Genomic DNA, 23,599 nt, shown 5'->3' with positions numbered 1-23,599 from the left:
GCGTCCATGTGTGTCTGTGTGTATACGTGTATGTGCACATGAATTACAGATTAAGAACTCTGCTGATATTACTGCATTTGGAAGCAGGTCTCTGTTCCGTGAGTCATGGTGAACTAGCGTTTCCTCTTGCTCTTGGAGGACAAAGTGCAGGATACAGTGCGATGCTGACATAATGAGACAGAGAGAGGATGTGTCTGTATGTGTGTGTGTTTATTTTAATAATAAGACAGAATGGCTATGTGAATGCAAGCCAAGCTAATGCTATATGGCTAGTTTAGGTCCTAGGCAATTGCTATACTGTAGGCCTGGCTAACTACATTTTAAGGTTTGCCATCTAATCCTTTCTGCAATTAAGAAATTGCATCTGCTTACTTACAATGTTTATGGTACAGCTGAGCCCAACACTTGCATTACAGTGATTTTGTAATACCTAATATGCACTACATTGACATTTGATGCATGTTACATAAATTTAATTTGTATTAAAGGTGCAGTATATACATTTGGAGAAACGAGCAAGAGAGAGCTAGATTTAGAAGAAAAAAAAACATTTCACCCCTTCCCACCCGGTTCCCTCAGCTTTCCCCCAAAAGCCCCTCCCTCCAAACACGTGCACGTGCTCTACCTGTTCTATCACCCTGTCTAGCTATCATAATTAGTCGGAAATCTGTGGCCAATTTAATATAAATTGAGGTTTGTCAAAAATGTTTTCAAGTTTTCATCTTATTTTAGCAGAACAATATCTTTTCTTTTAAACGTGAGATGACAGCACTGGAGTTTCACATTGTTTGGAAGCTAGGCAGCTTATTGTCAGCAGTCACACAATCACCTCTGCTGCTTTTGGGACTACAAGCTAATGGGTTTCATCTGATTTTACTGAAAAATGTATTGGCTTTCGTGATCTGTATGTCTTCATGTCAAATTCAGTGTAAAATATTGTTTAAAATGTAAGATGATTAAATGTAAGATGACAAGCTAGCACCAGAGTTTCAGGTCGTTTCAAGGTCTAGCTTTAGCTTTAGCTATCTGCAGTAACTGTAGCCCCTCCCACCCTGTCTGCTCTGGCAATGCTGTGAACGAGCAGCAGGTTTGACTGACGGGCAGGCAGGGTAGAGAGCTGTCCTGATTGGTTGATACGATTCTGGCGTGGTAAAATTTGGATTGGCTGATTTCAGGGCCTGGGGCAGTCGGAGAGACTGGATTTTTTTCTGAGAACTTTTAATTTTGATATCTGTTGGGTTGTGAAGAAGATTTTACCTACAAATGTGCATACTACACCTTTAAGAGATATGAATGAAAATAACATGAGCTAATTGCTTGGTAGTATTCCACATTAAAAGGCATACTTGGTGTAGCAATGTATGCTTTTCTCAAAATCTGAGCATTTGTAATTGACTGTTTTTAATCTGGCTTTTCAAGGTATTTACAAATTCCCCTACATATGATGTAATGATTTGGGGATCTGTTGAACCTTAGCTAAACTCTGGGAATGGTTATAAAGGGAGCATTATAAAGTCACATCTGTTAGTACTGGTAGCTTTCTGCTCATTTCCTGCTTGCATACAGAGTTTCTGTTAGTCATTGTGAGAAAATGACTGAAAATGATTATGGCTCATGACGCATGAATTTCTGTAGTTTGGGTCAAACTGAGGTGGAGCAGATTCTTCAGGGCGGCCCTGAATGAATGTGTCCTGCCCTGGGCCACATTATTAACGGCTTTGATTAGCACGGGCCTGCCGCTCATTACGTTAGCATCAGCGCCTGCTCAGTAAAAGAGAGCCGGGCCAGTAAGACCCACAGTCTGAAATGTTACGTAATCTTAATGTGGAGCATGGTTTGTGTTTACATGTAAAAGGACTCCTCTTAAAGTATTTAACCATGGACCAATGTGACACTGTCATAAAGCAGTGTTTCAGTATATTTAAAAAGACCACGCAAAGACATAGGCCTACTTATCGCAACTATTGTCTTTAAAATGGGTGACTACAACTATGAAAAACAAGCCTTTTCGGTCATCGTAACCGTAAGTGTTGCTTCCCTTAGTGGTTGTGGCTAAGAGTGTGATGGATCTGAATCTCGTCTCTCTTGGCTTCTGGACGGCGTGATAGGGGGCGGTAGTGAGGAGCGACGCGGAGCGGCCGTGGGGAGGAGGGGGTTAAGGGAGCGCGTGCGGCGTCAGGCATGTGATCGTGCGAACAGCTGAGCGCCGCGGACGCGACGGTATCGCAGGATTTATTTATAAATGAAACGGAGGGTCCTCTGCCGCCCCAGGATCGGGTTACGCTACTATCACCGCCAGAGCCAGCGCAGCGCGCTCCAGCCAGGCCCAGCAAAGCTCCGCAACATAAACACTTTATTTTCACGAGTGCATTAGACAACGGGCGAGCGTCCCTCCTTATCAGTTACACGAGCGAGGATACCTTTTAGGATGTATAACGTGAAGGAATTTTTATAAGCTATTAACTTATATGGACTTAAAGGTTGTACGTTAGGTTTAGTGCCACATTGCATGTTGGGAATATTGTCATGTCATTTCGTATTCTGCCCGAGACTTTGGCCTAGAGGGGGTTTTGAACCTGATCAACCAGCCTATCATGCGTAATATTTTGGTGAGATTGTGAACTGTAGTGCAAACCAGCAGTGCTGTACTGTAGTAGAAAATTTTATTTCGTCTCAAGAGCTTACCAAAGTGTATACCAGGCAAATAGGCAGCAAACATTTTACATTGTATCTCTAATATGCTCTTACCTGGAAATAAAATAATCCAGCATTTGCAGAAATACCATATAGTAAGCTTTGTGATTTGTTTTGTTGTCTTGTTATTACTTGGGGACAGGGAGCATAACTTTGAAGTCATTTTAAATAGGCCTATCTCCAGTGCCAAACACTGGCCCCCCACACAAAAAAAAAGGCAACATCTAAATGACTGAGTCACACTGACTCTAAACTCAGTGCTAGTGAATATGAAATACATGCTTGAGAGTTTTACCCACTTTGAGGCGTGCGGTGCAAGATTACAGTTAATTCTGCTGCTTATCGTGTCACAATGCTGGACTCAACGACCTCATTTGTCCTCCTGTGGGAAGAGCTGTGCGCTGCTTGGGGAAATGAATGGTCCCTGCTCAGTGCTCCTGTTATAATGAAGCCATGTAATCTGTCTGTCACTACCCCTGCCACCCGTGTGGCTCTTATTCCTGTTTATCCAGATGCTGCAGTGCATTATTACTTACAGGAGAATCCTCCCTGCCGTGTCAAACATATTTCATATGGATCAGATGTGTTGGACATGGACAGGGCAGTTTAAAATTTTGTGAAAATACGTGTCTATTTTTTTGATTGGCAGCAATTTATCACAATGTAGGCTACTTGTTTATGTGGCAAGATTTTCTTTTATTAGCATTAGCCTACTATAGTCTCTCCTGTTGATGAAAATTTAGCCAAATTTTACGAAAACGTGTGCACATTATTAACTGTAGATGTATACAGCTCCATTCCTTAGTATTTTATATTCCTGATGCGAGGAACAAATGACTCAAACTAACAAAACCAATTTCAGATGAAAGGAAATGAAGTAACTGTGCGGTACACTTTTCTATAGGACACTGTTGCTCATGCTTGTTCTATCGGTGATCGTAAACGGTGATGGATGCAGGTGAGCAGTGTGGCTTCTCTCTGAGGTGTTGTTACTGGTTCCTGTAAGGTGCAGAGGCCTGTCCGTCACAGTAGCCCTGTTTCCCGTAAGGAGCGGTGACACACTCTGTCATGCCTCACTTTGTGTAGAGTCACGTCCAGCGTGGAGTCGGGCGAGGGGACATTGTGGCTCTGAAAGATCCACAGAGAAAAGCCTCCATCTGCATTGCCCATATGGTGCCCTTCCACGTCTGAAGCGCTTCAGCTGCACAGTCAGGGTTTTCCCTGAACAGAGAAATCTTTGGCGTGCGCCAGAGCGGAACAAAGGGAAAACAAATGATTAAAACTACAGAGTGTTATTTGGCACACAATGCAGCCCTCTGATAATCAAAATCAGTTAGAGAGACAGAGAGACGGAGAGAGATAAAGAGAGTGGGAGAGGCAGAGATAGAGACAGAGAGAGAGAGCGAGAGAGAGCCCCACCCACTCATGGGCTCTGTGGGCGGGGCTATCACACGCAGGGTCGCTGGGCTTGCTGGTGTCAGAGCTGTGAAGCTACGTGCCGGGAGAACGCAAAGGCAGATAAAGTCTCATTGTGTTCGTTAAACAATGATGTCAGCGTTATAATGTTTTAATCCTTATTAGGAAAGTGTTCTATCATTTTGAGTCAATTTCACAACAGTACTGTACAGAAATATTTGTCAAATCAGGCACAAACTGTTGAGCTGTGAGCCTTTCTTTCTTCAAAAGCACAGTTTGGTGACAGGTAGCCTATGATTTAAATGACCTGGGCAGGGCTGCTGGGCAGTATACCTTATTTTTTATGTACACCGGTTTGAATTCACACGGTGGTGTGTGGTTTAGGCTACTTCTCATGTAATTTGTACTGGAAAATCAAATATTGCCATACTGTCAATAATACGAAAAATGTGGTATTTCGGCCTTATTGCCCTGCTCTAATGAGCATAGCTTGCAAAACATTTGGAGATTCTCCTCTTCACAGCCATATATAAAAACCAAAATTAGTTTCTGCGTCAAAATGACAAAGCAGGTCATGTCCTACTCTATCCAACATGTTACCTGGCCCAATGATAGGGAGCACTGACCACCCCTTTCAGGACAAACCCAGACAAATCCAGCATGGAAGATCCTCTGTACTGTCCTGTGTGCTCTTGTGCTGGGGTAAACAGAGCCTTAAATAATCTCTGAACTCAACATTGCGTCGGTCTTCAGCTGGGTTTTAGTGAAAACATTTTGTGTCCAGGAGAGCCCTTGGCACACTCAGCGCCATGGCGATATGCGTAATAGGCTTGCTTTGATTCCAGAGCCCCGGCCTTGCTGTACAGGCACTGATCTGGGCTCAGGTGTATTCAGGCTAGGGTTATATGTATGTAATATTACATTACATTTATGCGGCAGACGATTTTATCCAAAGCTATGTACCATAAGTGCGTACTGAAGGCCATTGGAACAACTACAAAACACAGGTTCGATAAGGCACAATACTGCTTGTGTAACTGTTATCCATAGTCATGGACACAGTAAGTCCAGTTCACACAGTGAACATAGCCTCGGTCAGGAAGTTATGGTAAGACTAACCAGGAGGCATGACGATGAGTAAAGACAACAATACAAGTGCAGTATAAGTACTTCAATTTTTTATGTTAAATATTTTAAATATAAGGTTCTTCATATCTGTGCAACAGATTATTATAAAATGCTGTGTGAATAGCTAATTTATACTTTCTTTAGTGCTCCAACAGTAGCCAAATTAATTATTTGCATAATTATTGAGCTGAATCCTCAATAGAAAAATCTGTCTATCCCAAATTAATTATTTTCTCATAGGCTATTGTAAACTATTATTGAATTATTTTCTCATGTCCACCATTTACAAACCTACGGGATGTGTTTAATATGCAGTGAAAACAGCAGGCAGGGCCTCAGTGGCTTGAGAGGCAAACAGAAAACGGTTGGAGTGAAGCCGGGTTTTTATTCAGCATTGATATGGAGAGCAGATCTGGGCCTGCCCTGCCCCAGCTGTTTCTGACGCTCTCCTCTCTCCCCCCTCTTCCCCCCCCTCTCTCTCTCCTCTCTCTCTTTCTCTCCCTCTCTCCCCTCTCCCCTCCCTCTCTCTCCCCTGCCTCTCTCCCCTCTCTGTCCTCCATCATTTCTCTCCCCCCTCCCCCTCTCCCCCCCCCCCCCAGCAGTCCCCGGCCGTGTGCTAAGATAATGCTCAGACATGGTGCCCAGTCAGACGCACGTGATGCTGAAGTGGCAGGAGCACCTGAACAGCTCGTGGTCGGCGGAGGACAGCGTGCAGACGGCCACGCGGGGGGGCGCGGCGGCGCTCTACGCCAAGCTCCTGCACAACCGGGAGGTGGTGGGGCTGGCGCAGCCGGTGCAGGACCTGATCGGCCCGCGGCTGCCCGACTTCCAGTATGAGTGGAGCGCGGCGGAGGAGAAGCAGGAGCACGTGGCGGCCCTCCTGCACAGCCAGCGCTGCCTGACGCAGCGCATGCTGGCGCGCACGCCCTACGCGCTGGCCCTGCACCACCGCACGCTGGCGCTGCAGCGCATCTACTACGCCCTGCACAGCAAGTACCACGACCGCTTCCGCCCGGCCCCGCCCGCCCCGTCCGCCGCCGCCGCCGCCGAGGCCGGCGCCCTGGAGCCCGCGGCCGAGCCCTGGTCCCCCGGGGCGCGGGTGCGGTCCGGCACGGACGTCCTGATCGAGATGGGCGTGCGCACGGGCCTCAGCCTGCTCTTCGCCCTGCTGCAGCAGAACTGGCTGCAGGCGCGCCGCGACCCCGGCCTGGCGCTCTGCAACGACGTGCTGGCCACCGCCTCCTCCGTGCTGTCCTCGCTGCCCCCGCTCTCCCTGGCCAACGAGAACAAGATCCCCGCGGTGGGGCTGGACTGCCTGGCGCAGGTGGCCGACTTCCTGAAGAAGACGTCGGTGAGCGGCTCGGGGGCGGACCGGGCGGGGCGGCGGCTGGCCCTGGAGCTGCTCCTGGGGCTGGCCATGCAGAGGGGCTCCCTCCGCTTCCTGCTGGAGTGGATGGAGGTGGCGCTGGCCGCGTCCGCCGCCGCGTCCGCCGTGTCCTGCGGGTCGGACCCGTCCCGCGCCCAGGGGGGCATCGGATACGACCTCATCGCCCAGACCCTGCTCAAGATGCGGCAGTACTCGGTCAGAGCTTTTCCCCTCCTCTCTCACTCTAGTGATTTGTTCTGTGGTGGGTTTGGTTTGGTCGCCATATTTGTAGTTCTAGGGTTAGATTGTCGAACAGTGCAGGTTAAAATTGCTCTGATAGGTCATCTCTGGTTCCTTTAAGACATTATAATTTAAGACTCCCGTTTCTTTCTTTGAATATTTATTGTGCATTATTATATATTAGATTATGATTTATCTATCTGTCCGCCTGTCTTTGTGGCTGGCATTTATAGCCCAGGGGCCATTTTAAAGCATGCAGTCACATTCATTTCAGAATACAAATATCAACCTCTACCCTACACCTGCAGGAACTCCCTCACAGAGCCTGTGTTTCTCAATTTAAACATCTCAGACTGTCACGACTGTTTCAGGAGTGTTTCACGTCCCATGTCCTCCCAGATGATTTTTAACATGTCAGTGCACGCATTTAGCTGAAATGATGTATTGAAGTATAAAATGAGACGCGCGGATATGTTTGCCTACCTGACAATGCAAGGCGATGCGACACTCTTTACTCTTCACACTGAGGCAAGCAAGAACACAGCCCTCTAATAAATGACTGTCACTGGCACGGGACTGCATCCAGTTCTTATCGGCTATCAGCACTGTCCTCATGAAGGTTCATTTGGCATTCATCCCACATGCTGCGGGCGTGGCCGTTCCTCTCCTGTTGTGAGTGAGATTTATAGAATTATTTCACTTGGCTGCTTGGACAGAAGCCCAGCTGTAAAAGCCCTGACCCAGGACAGAGCCGCTGTCTTTTCACACTGTTTATCCCCTCCATGTCTGAACGCTAATGATCCGTACAGGTGCTTTGATTCATCGCTGCTTAAAGGACTTCATCAGTGAGTTGACCTTTAAAAGTAAATACAAATAAAAGATAAAGTGCTTAAATTTAACAGCGCGTAGCTGGAGGTTGCCGCCTGGTTCAGAACATGGCGAGGCTGCTTGCGTGGACCCGTTGCGTGGGCGCGTTTGACCACATGACCTGTGATGTAACGGCCCGTGTGTCTCCCTCAGGGTTTCAGAGGGGAGTCGGTCAATGCCCAGCTGCTGAAGAAGGACCTGGATGGGCTCTGCAATCTGGCCCATGTGGTGCTGTGTCTCTTTGAGGAGGTGTGTGAACCTGCAAGTTTGCTAGGGCTGGAATCCTCATCCTCTGTTCTGGGTGCATAACTGTATGAAAAGAGCATAGAATTGCCTGCATGCTGTCAGCCAACGACTGCTGTGGAGTTGTTGAGTATTTCTTGCATGATTGCTTTCTTTAAAGATTCAGGTTTCTCAGAAAATAGTTTTTATCCCTGTGACAGAAATCACTGCTTTTGAATGCTTGGCTTAATTGAGGTTTAATGATGTTCACTTCCAGAATATGATTGTAATGACACTGAATGGAATGAACCAAAGATCTTTGTCTGAAAGATAAGGTGCTCACAAAAAGAATAATGTAGTGAGGTAACATAACAAAGGAAAGATATGTAATATCCCCAATATCATGGCACACACTGAACTCAGTTGGGTAGCCATTAGAGGTGTGTTTGGAGTGGTTTTCTCTTTTTAATGAAGTTAATATGCTACTGGCTGTCTTAATTGTATACCTTTTATGTTAGTGCAGGGATGTGCATGCTAGTGCTCTGTGACTTTGAGTCTGACTCAACCTGGCATCCAACTGCCTGTGCTCCTGCTAATGCTAATGCTCTGTGCCTTTGAGTCTGACTCTGTGCTCTGCTCCACAGATCTGCAACCTGGCCTCCAACTGCCTGTGCTCCTGCAGCACAGGCTCGGCTGCGCCGGGCATGGAGGGCGACGCCGTCATGGTGTACGTGTGGGGCAGCAACAGCAGCCACCAGCTGGCAGAGGGCACGCTGGAGAAGATCCTGCAGCCCAAGCTGGCACAAGGCTTCAGCGATGCCCAGATGGTACAGTAGGCGCCCAGGCCACACGCTGCAGCGTCACTGCTGCGGCTCGCTAACGCTAATAATCTGTCAAAACACTTTGTGTTTAACACACAAACAAATCATTATACTGCGGAAATACAATGAATTACACATTTGTAAATTTGGTCAAACTGAACTTCTAAGGACTACAGTCGTGGCTGTGCCCCTCCCCCTGCGCAGATCGAGGCGGGGCAGTACTGCACGTTCTCGGTGTCGGCCGACGGCTCCGTGAAGGCCTGCGGGAAGGGCAGCTACGGGCGCCTGGGCCTGGGGGACTCCAACAACCAGTCCGTCCCCAAGAAGCTGGTGCTGGAGCCGCCCCGCAACATGCGCAAGGTGTCCTCCTCCAAGGGCTCGGACGGCCACACCCTGGCCGTGACCGGCGAGGGCGAGGTCTTCAGCTGGGGGGACGGCGACTACGGCAAGCTGGGCCACGGGAACAGCGCCACCCAGAAATACCCCAAAATCATCCAGGGACCACTGCTGGGCAAGGTAAGGGGGACCGGTCCTCACACAGAGGAGATCTAATCAGACACTAGACAGGCCTGCCCACGGTACTGTGATGTCACTCTGTTTTCCTTGCTGAAGACTGGTCTCTGATGACGTGGAGGTGTAATGCAGGAGTCCTCCATCTCTCCCTGTGCTCGCTCGGTCTGTGTTCGTCTCTGAGCGGTGTCGTCTGTCCCCCCGGCAGGTGGTGGTGTGTGTGTCTGCTGGCTACAGACACAGCGCAGCTGTCACCAACGACGGGGAGCTCTACACCTGGGGAGAGGGTGACTTTGGCAGGCTCGGTACGCATTTCATTAGCCTCAGCATAGCTTCAGCGCTGACAGTGCTGTGAATGTGCTTTACACTTTGTAATATATTAGACAAGGGCAAGGCTCTGTGAGCATCTTAATAACCGTCAAAGAACCAGAGGAAATGAATGATAGGGTGTAGTGTAATACTGTTTTTAGTGAATTGCAGAATTGCATTACTAAGTGCTGTAGAGGATGAACAGGTTTTTGTTCCTTCCCCACAGGCCACAGTGACAGCCACAGTCGGAACGTCCCCACGCTGGTGAAGGACATCAGCGGGGTGGGGCAGGCCGCGTGCGGGAGCTCCCACACCATCGCCGTGGCTCAGGACGGCCGCATCGTCTGGTCCTTTGGAGGGGGGGACAATGGTATTCACCGGGGCGGGTCTGGGAGAGGCACTGCTGTGTGTGTGTGTGTGTGTGTGTGTGTGTGTTTAAGAGCAGTGCTGAGTCCTCCTCTGTGTGTGTGTGTGTGTGTGTGTGTGTTTAAGAGCAGTGCTGAGTCCTCCTCTGTGTGTGTGTGTGTGTGCGTGTGTGTGTTTAAGAGCAGTGCTGAGTCCTCCTCTGTGTGTGTGTGTGTGTGTGTGTGTGTGTGTGTGTGTGTTTAAGAGCAGTGCTGAGTCCTCCTCTGTGTGTGTGTGTGTGTGCGTGTGTGTGTGTGTGTGTTTAAGAGCGATGCTGAGTCCTCCTCTGTATATGTGTGTGCGGCAGGTAAACTGGGCCATGGGGACACAAATCGCGTGTACAGACCCAAGGTCATCGAGGCCCTGCACGGGTTCATCGTCAGGAAAGTGTGTGCAGGGAGTCAGTCCTCTCTGGCTCTTACCTCTGCGGGACAGGTATGCCCCTACGTGCACACTCACATGCATTATTACACACACACACACACAAACACACACACACACATAGTCTCACACTGTCACACATGCACAAACACAGCGATGAATGAAATGGCTGACACATAGCTGCTATGAGAAAAGATCATGTGATTGCGCGGTTGTAGCGGTGTCGCCCTCGTTGTCTCACGCAGGTGTTCGCCTGGGGGTGTGGCTCGTGCCTGGGGTGTGGCTCATCCGAGACCACGTCTCTGAGACCCAGGTTCATCGAGGAGCTGAGCGTCACCAAGATCATCGACATCTCCTGCGGGGACAGCCACTGTCTGGCCCTGTCCCACGGTTAGCTCTGCCTTTCCTTTGCCCTGTCCCCTTTTTCATAGGCCTTTTGGCTTGCAACTTGGCCGTTGGTTTTTGAACTCTTAACTCCTACCAATAATAAATGCGTATTCTTTAAGCTGCTTTGCTGGCAGCATTTGCCAAATGCCTAAACTGTAACTGTTAATGAGTACTGTATGATCTATATAATGCATTTTGTGTTGCTCTTCTGGTTTCAGAAAATGAAGTGTATGCTTGGGGCAACAATGCCATGGGCCAGTGTGGGCAGGGACACACCTCTACGCCCGTTACCAAGCCCAAAAAGGTGGTTGGCCTGGAGGGCGTGTCCATCCAGCAGATCACAGCAGGCACCTCCCACAGCCTGGCCTGGACTGCGGTCCCCACGGACAGGTAAGCGTGTGGCGGGAACGTCAGCGGCGAATGGCCAGGGGCCTCCCTCTCCGTCCCCCCGCTCCACTGCTGAGCCGGTGTGAGGGAGCGAGCCGGTGTGAGGGAGTGAGCTGGTGTGAGGGAGCGAGCCGGTGTGAGGGAGTGAGCCGGTGTGAGGGAGTGAGCTGGTGTGAGGGAGCGAGCCGGTGTGAGGGAGTGAGCTGGTGTGAGGGAGCGAGCCGGTGTGAGGGAGCGAGCCGGCCTTCGCCTCTGGGGCTTAGCGCATAGCGCGCATTACCACACACGCTCCCGTCCGCTTGAGTTTCCTTCACCCCGTCGGCGTAAAGGCGGCGTGTCGTCTCCCTGTGATTAATGCCCGCTGTGTGTGTGTGTGTGTGTGTGTGGCGCAGGCAGCTGGTGGCCTGGCACAGGCCCTTCTGCGTGGACCTGGAGGAGAGCACCTTCGCCTACCTGCGCAGCTTCCTGGAGCGCTACTGCGACGGGATCAGCAGCGACACGCCCCCCACGCCCTTCCCCTCCAAGAGGTGCGCTACCACTAACTGCTAAAGGCCTTACAGCCAGGGTGCTGCAAGAGGAACTGCTTTTGAATTACTGTTGTAGTACTGCAATTAGTGGGACAGGGTGGAGGTAAGATTCACAGATATCTAGCTCTCGCCTTAGCCCAGCACATGTCCGCTGAAGTAGAGATGCAGTTTTACTCAGCCATGTGTACTCTGGGATGATTAGAGTGCCAGACTGAGGAAGCCAGAGTGGGAGGCTTTCTCACGAGAGCCAGAGTTTGGCCCGGATATCAGGGTTCACCCCCTCCTGCGGCTTTTCCATGAGATAAGCCAGGGCCTCGGCTTCTCAATTCATCTAAAAAATGGCAGAAATAAATATTTTCCTTGTCACTGCACCAGGGCCGTGTTTTTCTTTTTACTTAGTTCTGTCGTCCAAATGCTAGTGAAGCCTTCTGATCTTCAGCCACATGGCAAGAGCAGCCTACCGGCTGTGTGGCTGTTAGAGCCCTTAGTGGAGTGAGACGTGAAAATGTTTGTGCTTGTGTGTTTAATGTGTGTTTAATGTGTGTGCTTGTGCGGTTAATGTGTATAAAATGTGTGTGCTTGTGTGTTTAATGTGTGTGCTTTTGTGTTTAATGTGTATAAAATGTGAATATGTGTGTTTAATGTGTGTAAAATGTGTGTACTTGTGTTGTTAATGTGTGTGTGTGTGTGTGTGTTTTTAAGGGAGCACCACCAGTTTGTGCTGCTGTGTATGAAGCTCCTGTCCATTCACCTGTCTCTGGCCCACGCGGGCGGGACGGGGGCCACAGTGCTGGGGGCCCAGGGAAGGCCCCTGAGAAACCTGCTCTTCAGGCTCATTGACTCCAGCGCACCGGAGTCCATACAGCAGGTGAAGCCTCACTCTACACTGCTCTATGTGTTTAACATGTACCTCAGTCGCAGTTAGTGTTTTACAGTAAAAAAGATTTTCTGTAATATTACAAAATACTAGTAAAACGACCATTATGACTAAGGTTATTTTACCAGTTTGGTTGAAGTACAATTTTGAAATGTCCTCCATTATCGTAAGTAAATGAATAAAAGTAGCAGTTTTTCAGCTGAATGCGAACAGCAGCTCAGTGCGTGTCCTGGTGAGCGTGGCGCTTGTGTGCGCGTGCACCCTGGCGCTGTCCTCAACGCGTCCGCTCCTCCACGCAGGCGGTGATGAGCACGCTCTCCATCGGCGCCTCGCTGCTCCTGCCCCCCCTCAGGGAGAGAACAGAACTCCTGCACTCACTGCTACCTCAGGGCCCCGAGAGCTGGGAGACCCTCTCCAAGGGCCAGGTACACCCGCCCGCTCCCACTGCCACACCCCACACCCAGGGACCCCCAACAGGGATGAGACAGGGCTCACTGCAGGGCCACACCCAGGGACCAGCAACAGGGCTCACTGCAGGCAAGAGGCCACACCCAGGGTTTAGACCACACCCTCCAGCTCAGACAGGACTCTCTGCAGGCAAGAGGCCACACCCAGGGTTTAGACCACACCCTCCAGCAGAGACAGGACTCTCTGCAGGCAAGAGGCCACACCCAGGGTTTAGACCACACCCTCCAGCAGAGACAGGGCTCACTGCAGGGCAAGTGGCCTTTACTTGAGCAAATTAAAAACAAATACTGCAGTGCATAGAAAAAGGGAAAAAAATAAACAAGGGGAACTAATGACCACAGCCTGATCAATAATCAGTTACACGGACCAGGAGCTGCACGGAGAGGAAAAGTGGAGAAAAATGGGTGTTCTTTCTCATTGATTTTATTGAATCTCAGCCAAAACTATTTGGCTGAGATTCAATATTTGTCCTTAAATTAGACTAACTTAAAAACAATTATTTTTTATTCACAGTTTGTTGAGTTCAACAATAACTGAATATATCTTGCCTAACTGTGAAGAAAAACTTCTTCTGTTTATGTTAGTTAAAAGTTAAATATAAAGATTGACTACAGGATTATAAAAGCTACATTAATTTATTCATATTTCACTTTTTCCATGAAACTGAGAACCTGAATTTAATTAAAATTCATACATTAAATTTTATCTGATAAATACAGAATTTAAATATTTGTTGAAAATAACAAACACACACATTTTCCAGAATGACGAGAATTAAAGCTTTAGGAGTTTGAGAATCAGAAGGCTTTAGGAATGAGCCACCTCCTGCCTGATGTTGTAATACCGGGCTTTTGTCCAGCTGAGACGGCCCTTGGTGCCCCAGACTAACAGTGCTCTGCCCCACAGCGCCTCCAGCTGGACATGGTGCTGAACAGCCTCCAGGAGCAGTCCCACGTGGCGTCGCTGCTGGGGTACAGCTCTCCGGGAGAGTTCACGGCCGGGCTCCCCCCTCCCCCCTCCCCCGCCGATCGAACCTCAGGCAGCTCGGACGCTCACGACCACTTCCACCTGGCCGAGGTCCTGCTGAAGACCCTGCTGCTCAGCATCGGGTTCTACACGGTATGGCTCTCTGGCCCCCCCTGGTGGTCCTGATCACGCGTATGCGCACTGCTGCTGTACGGCTGGGACAGCGCTCATGTCCTCTGTGTCAGTCAGGACTCAGGACTCTTTATCGGTGTGTCTGCAGGAACGGGCTTTCGGCGAGCTGGAGAAGAACAGTGACAAGCAGCAGCCCAGTCAGGCTCCCAAGCAGACGAGCCCCCCGTCTCATTTCCACCACCTACTGTCAGCAATGCACAAGCACCTGCTGGCCCACTGCTACATAAACACCAGTGCAGAGGTAAACTCACAGTTACTGCATCACTGTTACATAAACACTAGTGCAGAGGTAAACTCACAGTTACTGCATCACTGCTACATAAACACCAGTGCAGAGGTAAACTCACAGTTACTGCATCACTGCTACATAAACACTGATGCAAAGGTAAACTCACAGATACTACATCACTGCTACATAAACACCAGTGCAGAGGTAAACTCACAGTTACTGCATCACTGCTACATAAACACCAGTGCAGAGGTAAACTCACAGTTACTGCATCACTGCTACATAAACACTGATGCAAAGGTAAACTCACAGATACTACATCACTGCTACATAAACACCAGTGCAGAGGTAAACTCACAGTTACTGCATCACTGCTACATAAACACCAGTGCAGAGGTAAACTCACAGTTACTGCATCACTGCTACATAAACACCAGTGCAGAGGTAAACTCACAGTTACTGCATCACTGCTACATAAACACCAGTGCAGAGGTAAACTCACAGTTACTGCATCACTGCTACATAAACACTAGTGCAGAGGTAAACTCACAGATACTACATCACTGCTACATAAACACCAGTGCAGAGGTAAACTCACAGTTACTGCATCTGTTTTAGGCCCACATCTGCACAGAGATATGCTGACAGATGCAGCTGCATGCACATCAGCACAGAGGTGTTATAGGCTGTATACATAGGAATGAGTCTGTTACCTCAACATGATTTAGTTAATCTAAAATTTATTGTCCACTTTGGTTAAAAATGGAAATTTGTCTTTGCTCAGACTTAATTACAATACACATTTAAAAGGACAAACAACACAGTGAACGGTTATCCTCAAGGTGCTACTGTAGACCTTGCAATTGCAGTATTCAGTGGCAAGCCACCAAAGCAACACAAACTATTATACAATTAAGGAAAATTGCAAGTTTCTCGCACCAGGTTTCTGATGCCAGCCTCATCAGCTTTAGCAAGTCTTGCGGTGTCTGTTTTGCTGTTAGGACGACAACAGCGTGAAGCTGCTCCACAAGCACTTGTGCCTGCTGCTGCCCTACGCCGCAGAGACCTTCAGGAGGTCCACTCTCCTGCTGGAGGAGAGCTCCCTGGACAAGCACGTCATCAAGAAGCTGCACTGTGAGAGCTGGCTCCAGCTGTCCCTTTCCCGCCCCTGTCCACATGAACTGTTCGTGAACACGGCGTTCAGAGTCAGATCCAGCCGCAGTCAGTACCGCAGAGTGTTTATGGGCCGGTGGAGGACACTGAGCACTTTGTGTTAAGGTCGTGTCCCCACGTCGCTGATGCTGACTCATTCCCGTGAAAGAGGGCATTATGAATATTCATTAGTAGCAGTACTGTAATTTGGCTGGCTGTCATTCTAATCCCTGCCTGCTGGTGAATTGTTGCAGCGCCCGGGTATTCTGAAAGTAAGACTCTTCCAGGCATATTTATCCTTCAGTGTATTATGTGTTCTGTGATAGAACCGCCACCAGAGGAAGTCCTAAGTGCAACCAGAAATTAATACACGCGAAGTCACATAGAGCTCTGTGTCTGGCTTATAATTAAATTTCTAATCTAGTATTTTTAAACAACTGAATTTGTAAAATTCTTGATACTATTCCCATAACAAGTTGGCCATTCAAGCCCTGCCAGTATCCCATTGTGCCTGTGATTTATTCTGAATCCTCCTCATGGCTGAATTCTCTTGTGTAACTGTGTAATTGTGGGTGTGCTGGCAGTCCCTGTCTGACCTCATTCCTCCCCCCCCCCCCAGCGGTGCTGTACGGCTCTGTGGCGGGCAGTCTGCTGTGCCAGGTGATGTACTCCCTCCTGCTGCTGCCCCTGCTGGTGGTGCGCCCCCTGCTGCCCCACCTGCTCTCCCTGCTGGAGCACCTCAACGAGCTCAACTGCTTCCTGCCCGACACCGGGCTGCTCGAGGAGACCGAGCTGGAGGGGGCGTGTCCAGGTGAGCGGCCAGCCAATCGCACGGAGACAGAGTGCCCACACGTGCACACATAGGAAAATGTTAAACTGTTTTCTTTTCTCGTCTGAATATGACCAGGATGTGCTGATTGTGCCCAAGTAGTAACAGCATTAGTTGACAACATCTTTAGAAGTTATGCAAGTTGATGTCAAGGTCTCATTTTGATCACATTTTGATTACTAATATGATTTATCAATGTAATTTTGTAATATATGAGACTCAAGGTCTGGCATTGTAAGGCTATTTAAAGATATATATATCTTCATGAAGATTGACAGTATTTATTTTAATAACCCTCTACTGGTATAAAATGGAATGACAGAATATGTGGTTTCAGAACTGACAGAGGGTGTGGGACCCGCCTCTGGGGTGGAGTCTGAGACCTGGGTGTGGTTACTGGACCTGGAGAGGTCTGTGGCCCTGGCGATTGGCCGATGTCTTGGAGGGATGCTGCAGGGCCCGCCCCTCTCCATCCAGGAGACCACGGCCGATTTCTGGCTGCGGAACCCGCTGCTGAGGAACGGGCTGGAGATGGACTTTGAGCAGCTGGGTAAGAAACAGCAGCACAGCTTCATTTCCCGTGTGCGTATCTAACTGCTTAGGTTAGTGTCTAAAATACACCTTAGGCTGTTTAGTAAGTCTACTTAATTAAAAAAAAAAAAACATCCATACATATGATAAAAAAATATACGAAGGATGGGCATGTATCATAAATAAAATAGAAGAGAGAGCCACTTTAAAATTTCAGCATGAAGGATCATAGACTATAGGAGGAGGAGGAGGAGGAGCACAGTTTCCTCATTCGCACTTTCTATGTCATTTTAGCAGGTTTCATTTATTCATTTTACCTTTCACCTATAGTCCGCCTTACTTTCTGAATCCCCAGGGGGACAGTGGCACAGTCCACGTCTAGCTGTGTGAATGCATGTGCGTGTTAAATCCAGGCGTATCCAGTGTGGGTTACCTCAGTAAAGAACACTGGAATGCTCCGTACCTGTGAACCCCGGTCGAACCCCAGTCCTCTCCCTGTGGCCCCCGCTGCAGACTCCTCCATGGCCTGGCTGACGGAGGCCGTGCTGCTGGGCTGCGCCGACGTGAAGCTGGGCGACCTGGACGTGAGCGAGGAGAACGGCACGCTCGTGGAGCTGGCGCTGGGCGTGGCCCGCGAGCCCGCCAGCGGCCTGTGGAGGAGGATGAAGGAGTACGCCGTCAGCAGAGGTGAGGCGCCCGCGGCGACGTCCGCCCGGTTTAAACACGCGGCTGACATGTTGGTGCCTTATCGTCCCCCAGCTTAATGACCTCCCTCATCTTAGCATGACCCAGGGTCAGGCTCCACATTGGTGGAGACGAGTTCCCTCTCGTTGCCGTGAAGCTCTTTGAGATATGAGATGGAAGGCTAAAGGCTAAACGCTAAAGGCGATACTTTGACGTGCTGTTTGCAGACTGGGACAGCGGGCCGCTGGGGGACCCCCTGCTGGAGACTGCGTGTCGCTGCAGCCTGGCTGCCTTCCTCAAACACACCGGCCTGCAGGACGAGGCCTACTGGCAGGACAAGTGAGTGTCACCAGAGCGTCAATCACTGTCACATGATCTGTGTGAAAGTGACCTCATTACCACCATCCCACACTCTCACAGTTGCGAGCACACTCACTCACACACACACACTCACTCAGACACCCACACACACACACACAGGCTGTGTGGCAGCCTGTTTTATTACTGGCGTAATGGCTGCAGTAGTGTGCTCATCCTGTGTGTACAGTGCGGTGGATGAGTGCAGCCGGTGCATACACTGAGTCACAGTGAAAGGGCAGGGAGTGCATGTAGAACACATGTAAGCTGGGACCGCAGTGCGTTCTGGGAGGAGCTGAGCGAGCGGGTCGTCTCTTCCTGTGACCGCAGGTACGAGCCCTGCGAAATGCTGATCGAGATCTATCAGATGGTGTATAAGGTCAGGAACACGCTGCTGTCACACAAGGACTCCCCCGGGAACACGGCCAAGGTCCAGACACCGTCTGTCACCAAGCAGGTAAACAGGATGCAGTCACTGCACACTGCACACTGCACACTGCAGTCTGTGGGGCTTGGGATGCAGGTTTCAGCTTGCCATAATTAATCATGACTATTACTACTACTACTACAAATAATAATAATAATTATTATAATACTAATAATGATAATAATAATGATAATGAGCATTATTATAATTATTATTATAATAAATTGCTGAAGCAGTATTACTCTATATTATGATAATTCAAAGGCTGTTATAACTTCTGGACTTAATTGCTGTAATTTTTAGTGCATTTTACATTTAAGGCAGTGTACAGGTGTTTGGCAGAATTGTGAGTTTCCTCACTGGTGCTGCACCCTGGTTTCCCAGAGTTCCCTGCTGTCCCAGAGCCCAAGTGAAGAGAGGCAGGAGGGGTGCTCTGGCGCCCCCAACGAAAGGGCGGCCAAGGAGGCGGAGCCCGGCTGCCAGGCCGCACCTGCCGAACACAACCAGGAGGAGGCGCCAGAGGAGGACCCACCCAGTATCAGCAGTATGTACCTGCCGGGTAAAAAAACACATCTCTTCCTTGACTAGAGCGAGGCCAGCTGTCTGGATCTGGAATGGGAACACTGGCTCTGGGGCCAATTCCATTTCAATTTCCCAAAAGCGTTCCCTGAATTTCTGTTCAGTCCATTCACGAAATGATTTGAAATTCAGTTCATGAATTGAAAAATGCCTGTAAGGTTCTATGAGGTATTTACAATTAATGAATTGAATTTCACGTAATTTCCTGATTTGTCTGAATTGAAATGGTCCATTTTGTGGTCAGATTGTAATGGCTGTTCTTTGATGTATGGAAAAAACAATGAATAAAACCTGATTATGATCCTTGCATTAGGTTCTCCTTTTATGGGGAAGGCTGAAAACCTGAAACTGAAAACATAAAATTAAAAAGCTAATGTTAAGACTTTTACCAGTACAAAGTCTACCTTCTGCTTCAATATACCATTTTGTATCATAGGCCAGTATCTCTTTATAGCAGTACACATATTAAAACATTTCTGAATTACACCTTTTATTCAGTGGTGTAGAGATTGATTATGTAAAAATAAACTGGAGTAGTTAAGCGATCCTTATATTTGTTGGTCAGACCTACAGTTGAACCTGCTCACACAGCTCTGGTCGCTACTGGAATACTGGACATAAAGTGTTTTGCTCACAGATATAGTAGCTGTGTTTCACTGGGGTTGTGAAGAAAAGATGTATGGGTGAAAGCCCAGGACTGATGATTGGCTGAGCACTAACCGTCCCCTCGTGTGATTGGCCGTGCTCTTCTCAGAGGTGCTCCAGTGCTTCCTGGCCACGCGCGAGGCCATGCAGCTGCAGCAGAACGAGACGGTGTACGAGTCCTCCGGCACCAGCACCCTTCCCAGCAGCACCGAGAGCCCGGGCACGCCCGAGAGGGAGCCGCCGCAGCGCTGCTGGGACCGGCGCCGCGGCTCCGAGGAGGGCCTGTCCTTCCCCTCCGCCTGCCACCTGGTGGTGTCCCGCTGCGTCTTCCTGCTGCTGGGGGTACGGGCAGCCTGGCAGGAGCAGGACCCGGAGGAGCCCGCGGACGAGCAGAGAGAGAGCGCAGGGCTACGGTGTGTGTGTGTGTGTGAGTGTGTGTGTGTGTGTGTGTCTGTGAGAGAGAGAGTGTGTGCGTGCATGAGTGTGCGTGTGTCTGTGAGAGAGAGAGTGTGTGCGTGCCTGCATGAGTGTGCGCGTGTGTGTGCATAACAGTGTGCGGGTGTGTGTGTGGGGTGCATGTGTGCGTGTGTCTGTCTGAGTGGGCAAACATTGGTGTGGATTCATGACTTTCATTATAAAAGGTCAATAGCACCATTCCTCTTCATTACTGCTCTTTTCATCTTTGTTTGTTTACTACAGGAAATCCATTTCATCGCAGGAAGGAGCGTCTTTTTTCAGCCAGAAGGCAGACTTCAGCCCAGAAATGAGAAAAGGAGAGAATGAGGTGTGTGCTTAGCTCTGATGCCCTCAACATTAAAATGTGTCCTACAGTGAACGGTTATCAAAACACACAACCAGTCTGCACACACAACCGTTTAAACTCAATTTCATGCCAGCCGCAGCTCAGCTTTCTCCTACTGCATGCTTTTTCTTTCCATTTGTAGTCCTTTCAATGTGTGTGGTGAATCCGCTTTCTTCTAGTAACTGCTTATATTTTGTTTTGCATCCCATCTGAAGATTCCTGACCAATCAAAGACCTCATCTGGATCCTTTAAGAACAAAATGGGTAAGTTTTATTTGTCTCAATAGCTCATATGTACTGAAGGTCATACTGATTTTATTGCTGTCCGCCATTACTTGGAGATTAACATGGGTTTAAGTTCACTTTATATACGTTAGTGCATGTCTTTTTCAGTTGGCCCAGGCATGTTCTGTGTGCAAGCAGAAGACCTGCTGAATGTGCAGGTCTCATCCTGTTTTCTGTTGGAACTGTTCCCTTTATTGAGTGTGCTGCCTAAAAAGCAAAGAGCTACGATACAAAAATGGATGTTAATGCTTATGACATTTATGGACAATAAATGATAAATCAAAAAGAAGGACCAGAACAAATGAAACAGGCTATAATGGGTTACTGAACTGGGATTTGTTGTTCTGAAAGCCCATGAGGAACAAAGTAAAATTTAGATTCTAATTTTAGATCTGGATTACTACTGGTTTGATTATTATTTAATGTTAAGGTTTATTGGTATAAAACGAGAGGACACTGCAGAATAAATCAGTGTAACTTTCAAAGGTGTGAACATTTCAGGTGTGTTTGTATGTGAGAAACTACGCTGATGGGACCGTGTGTGTGTGTGTGCGTGTGTGTGTGCGTGTGTGTGTGTGTGTGTGTGTGCGCATGCGTGGATGTGTGTGTGTGTGTGTGTGTGTTTGTGTGTGTGTGTGTGTGTGTGTGTGTGTGTGTGGATGTGTGTGGATGTGTGTGTGTGTGTGTGTGTGTGTGTGTGTGTGCATGCGTGGATGTGTGTGTGCGTGTGCGTGTGCGTGTGCGTGTGCGTGTGCGTGTGCGTGTGTGTGTGCGCATGTGTGTGTGTGTGTGTGTGTGTGTGTGTGTGTGTGTGCGGATGCGTGGGTGTGTGTGTGTGTGTGCGCGCATGCGTGGATGTGTCTGTGTGTGTGTGTGTGTGTGTGCATGCGTGGATGTGTGTGTGTGTGTGTGTGTGTGTGTGTGTGTGTGCGGATGCGTGGGTGTGTGTGTGTGTGTGTGTGTGTGTGTGTGTGTGCGGATGCGTGGGTGTGTGTGTGTGTCGCAGGCCTGCCGCTGTGCTCCCTGGGCATCATGAAGGACGCGTGGGAGCGCCTGCGCCAGTGCATCAGCCCCAGCGCCACCCTGTGCCCCGGGGGCAGCTCGCCCGTCCTGGGCCAGGTCTTCCAGTTCCTGTGCGGCAGCCTCCTCCGCAGCCCCTCCCTCGCCGAGCGGGAGGCGGGCGGTAGCCAGGCCGACCCCAGAGCCATCACCCTGGCCATGGCCCAGCAGCAGCAGAGGGCTGAGGTACCGCCCCTGCGCGTCTCTGCCCCGCCCCCACATGCCTCTGACCCGCCCCCACATGCATCTGCCCCACCCCCACACGCCTCTGCCCCGCCCCCACATGCATCTGCCCCACCCCCACATGCCTCTGACCCGCTCCCACACGCATCTGCCCCGCCCCCACGTGCCTCTACCCAGCCCCCACATGCATCTGACCCGCCCCCACACGCATCTGCCCCACCACCACACGCATCTGCCCCACCCCCACGCGCATCTGCCCCGCTCCCACACGCATCTGACCCGCCCCCACACGCCTCTGACCCGCTCCCACACGCATCTGCCCCGCCCCCACGCGTCTCAGCCCTCTCCCCTCCCGGAGTGGCGCATCTGAGCCATGTTAAAGCGCAGAGTCCCTTTAGAGCTGTGTGCCCCCGGGATCAGGTCTAAATCCTGGGTTAAGAGTCGCATGAGATTCTCTTCCACTTGAAATGGAAGCCCTGGTTTCTCTCTGAGGCATTAGCAGTGGTTTCCATTATGAATAGGCTGCCATTTAGCATGTTTATCCAGTCGGGCCTGAAATTAAATTTTTTGTCTTGAAGTCGTTAATTATTTAAAAATCGTCCACAGGGTAAGAGATTAGTTGGACATCCAGAGAACACAAGAGCCACTTACCCCATGAGAGGCCAGGAAGGCAAATAAGCCTGCAATGCTCTGCTCTAAGTGGTTACAAAAATTGGTTTTACTTATTATAACAAAATATATTTACAGAATGTACTAAATTAATATATTAATTATTTTTATACATATATTACGGGATATATCATTTTAGGCACAACAGTAATTATTTCAGTCAACAAGCAAACAAATATAAAGCCATCTGTGGTGTTTTTTTTTTTTTCCTTACAACATGGCACGATAGAAGTTTAACGACACAAACTATGTTCACCAGTATTATATTGCATTGACATACATCCAGCTGTAGATGTCCGTATATAAGCATACTAACGATTGCTGTTAGAGAGGAGATACAGAGCATCTTTGTTTTTGTGAAAATTGCAATTCTGCAGTTGGAAGTTGAGAAAATTGTTACTGCTTTTCCAAAATACTAGTTTGCACTCTATATTAAAATGCGCATATTTCAATGTTTTATTCGTGGGACATGAGTGCTTGGAGTGCAGAGCTTTGATCATATCTTCTTATGATGTACAGAGGAAACCTGGTCCTTCCCTGAGATGCTTTACAGACACAAACCCAGCTGCCTGTTAAAAGCTGTGCTCAGGAGGAGGTGATGTCGCCCCCTGCAGGTGCGGCTGGAGGCGCTGCGCCAGATCTCCTCCTTCCTGTCGGAGATGGAGGAGAAGAGCCGGTGCTCGCCGGCGCCCCCGCGCTTCCCTGGCCTCCTGCAGTCGGTGCAGCTGCAGTTCCTGTCCGGCTGCTTCGGGCTGGGCATGCCCACGTCCGGCGCCCTGTCCTCCGCCAGCGAGAAGCTGCACCACTACACCGTAAGGCCCGCCGATTCGCCCAAAAGCTGCCGGCCGCTCTGCGGTGTGTCCGGTGCGGGAGCGGTGCGGTGCACCAGCCCCCAAACGTTTGGGAAAACGTGCCCGTTTATGGGGCGTTAGCGCTGCTGCGCACTGGCTAGGTCTGCTGCTTACAGTGTGAAGGCAGGTGTAGAGACGTGTAGCGCTTTGCTAG

At 49.5% G+C, this 23,599-nt stretch overlaps 1 protein-coding gene across 8 annotated transcripts in view; it reads left to right on the top strand.

Annotated features, from left to right (window-relative positions):
- Nucleotides 1–23,599, top strand: part of LOC118212180 (probable E3 ubiquitin-protein ligase HERC1) — a 65,860-nt gene that overhangs the window by 5,377 nt on the left and 36,884 nt on the right. For 6 of the 8 annotated variants that reach the window (XM_035389829.1, XM_035389831.1, XM_035389834.1 and 3 more), the window contains exons 2-27: nt 5,838–6,820; nt 7,865–7,960; nt 8,578–8,760; nt 8,959–9,270; nt 9,473–9,569; nt 9,800–9,943; nt 10,286–10,413; nt 10,605–10,749; nt 10,965–11,136; nt 11,526–11,660; nt 12,363–12,528; nt 12,837–12,962; nt 13,912–14,124; nt 14,252–14,404; nt 15,394–15,526; nt 16,164–16,355; nt 16,711–16,923; nt 17,418–17,591; nt 17,816–17,927; nt 18,276–18,402; nt 18,757–18,931; nt 19,706–20,009; nt 20,296–20,380; nt 20,614–20,662; nt 21,690–21,928; nt 23,209–23,406. In XM_035389829.1, the coding sequence (XP_035245720.1) occupies nt 5,873–6,820; nt 7,865–7,960; nt 8,578–8,760; nt 8,959–9,270; nt 9,473–9,569; nt 9,800–9,943; nt 10,286–10,413; nt 10,605–10,749; nt 10,965–11,136; nt 11,526–11,660; nt 12,363–12,528; nt 12,837–12,962; nt 13,912–14,124; nt 14,252–14,404; nt 15,394–15,526; nt 16,164–16,355; nt 16,711–16,923; nt 17,418–17,591; nt 17,816–17,927; nt 18,276–18,402; nt 18,757–18,931; nt 19,706–20,009; nt 20,296–20,380; nt 20,614–20,662; nt 21,690–21,928; nt 23,209–23,406 (5,019 nt within the window). In that variant the 5' untranslated portion in view covers nt 5,838–5,872. The remainder of the gene's footprint in view (nt 1–5,837; nt 6,821–7,864; nt 7,961–8,577; nt 8,761–8,958; nt 9,271–9,472; nt 9,570–9,799; nt 9,944–10,285; nt 10,414–10,604; nt 10,750–10,964; nt 11,137–11,525; nt 11,661–12,362; nt 12,529–12,836; nt 12,963–13,911; nt 14,125–14,251; nt 14,405–15,393; nt 15,527–16,163; nt 16,356–16,710; nt 16,924–17,417; nt 17,592–17,815; nt 17,928–18,275; nt 18,403–18,756; nt 18,932–19,705; nt 20,010–20,295; nt 20,381–20,613; nt 20,663–21,689; nt 21,929–23,208; nt 23,407–23,599) is intronic. The other 2 variants (XM_035389830.1, XM_035389833.1) reach the window with 2 other exon arrangements.

The sequence above is a fragment of the Anguilla anguilla genome, chromosome 14 (assembly GCF_013347855.1).
Source record: "Anguilla anguilla isolate fAngAng1 chromosome 14, fAngAng1.pri, whole genome shotgun sequence".
Lineage (NCBI taxonomy): Eukaryota > Metazoa > Chordata > Actinopteri > Anguilliformes > Anguillidae > Anguilla > Anguilla anguilla.
Note: the sequence above shows the minus strand (reverse complement) of the source record. Positions and strands in the feature narration are given on the sequence as shown.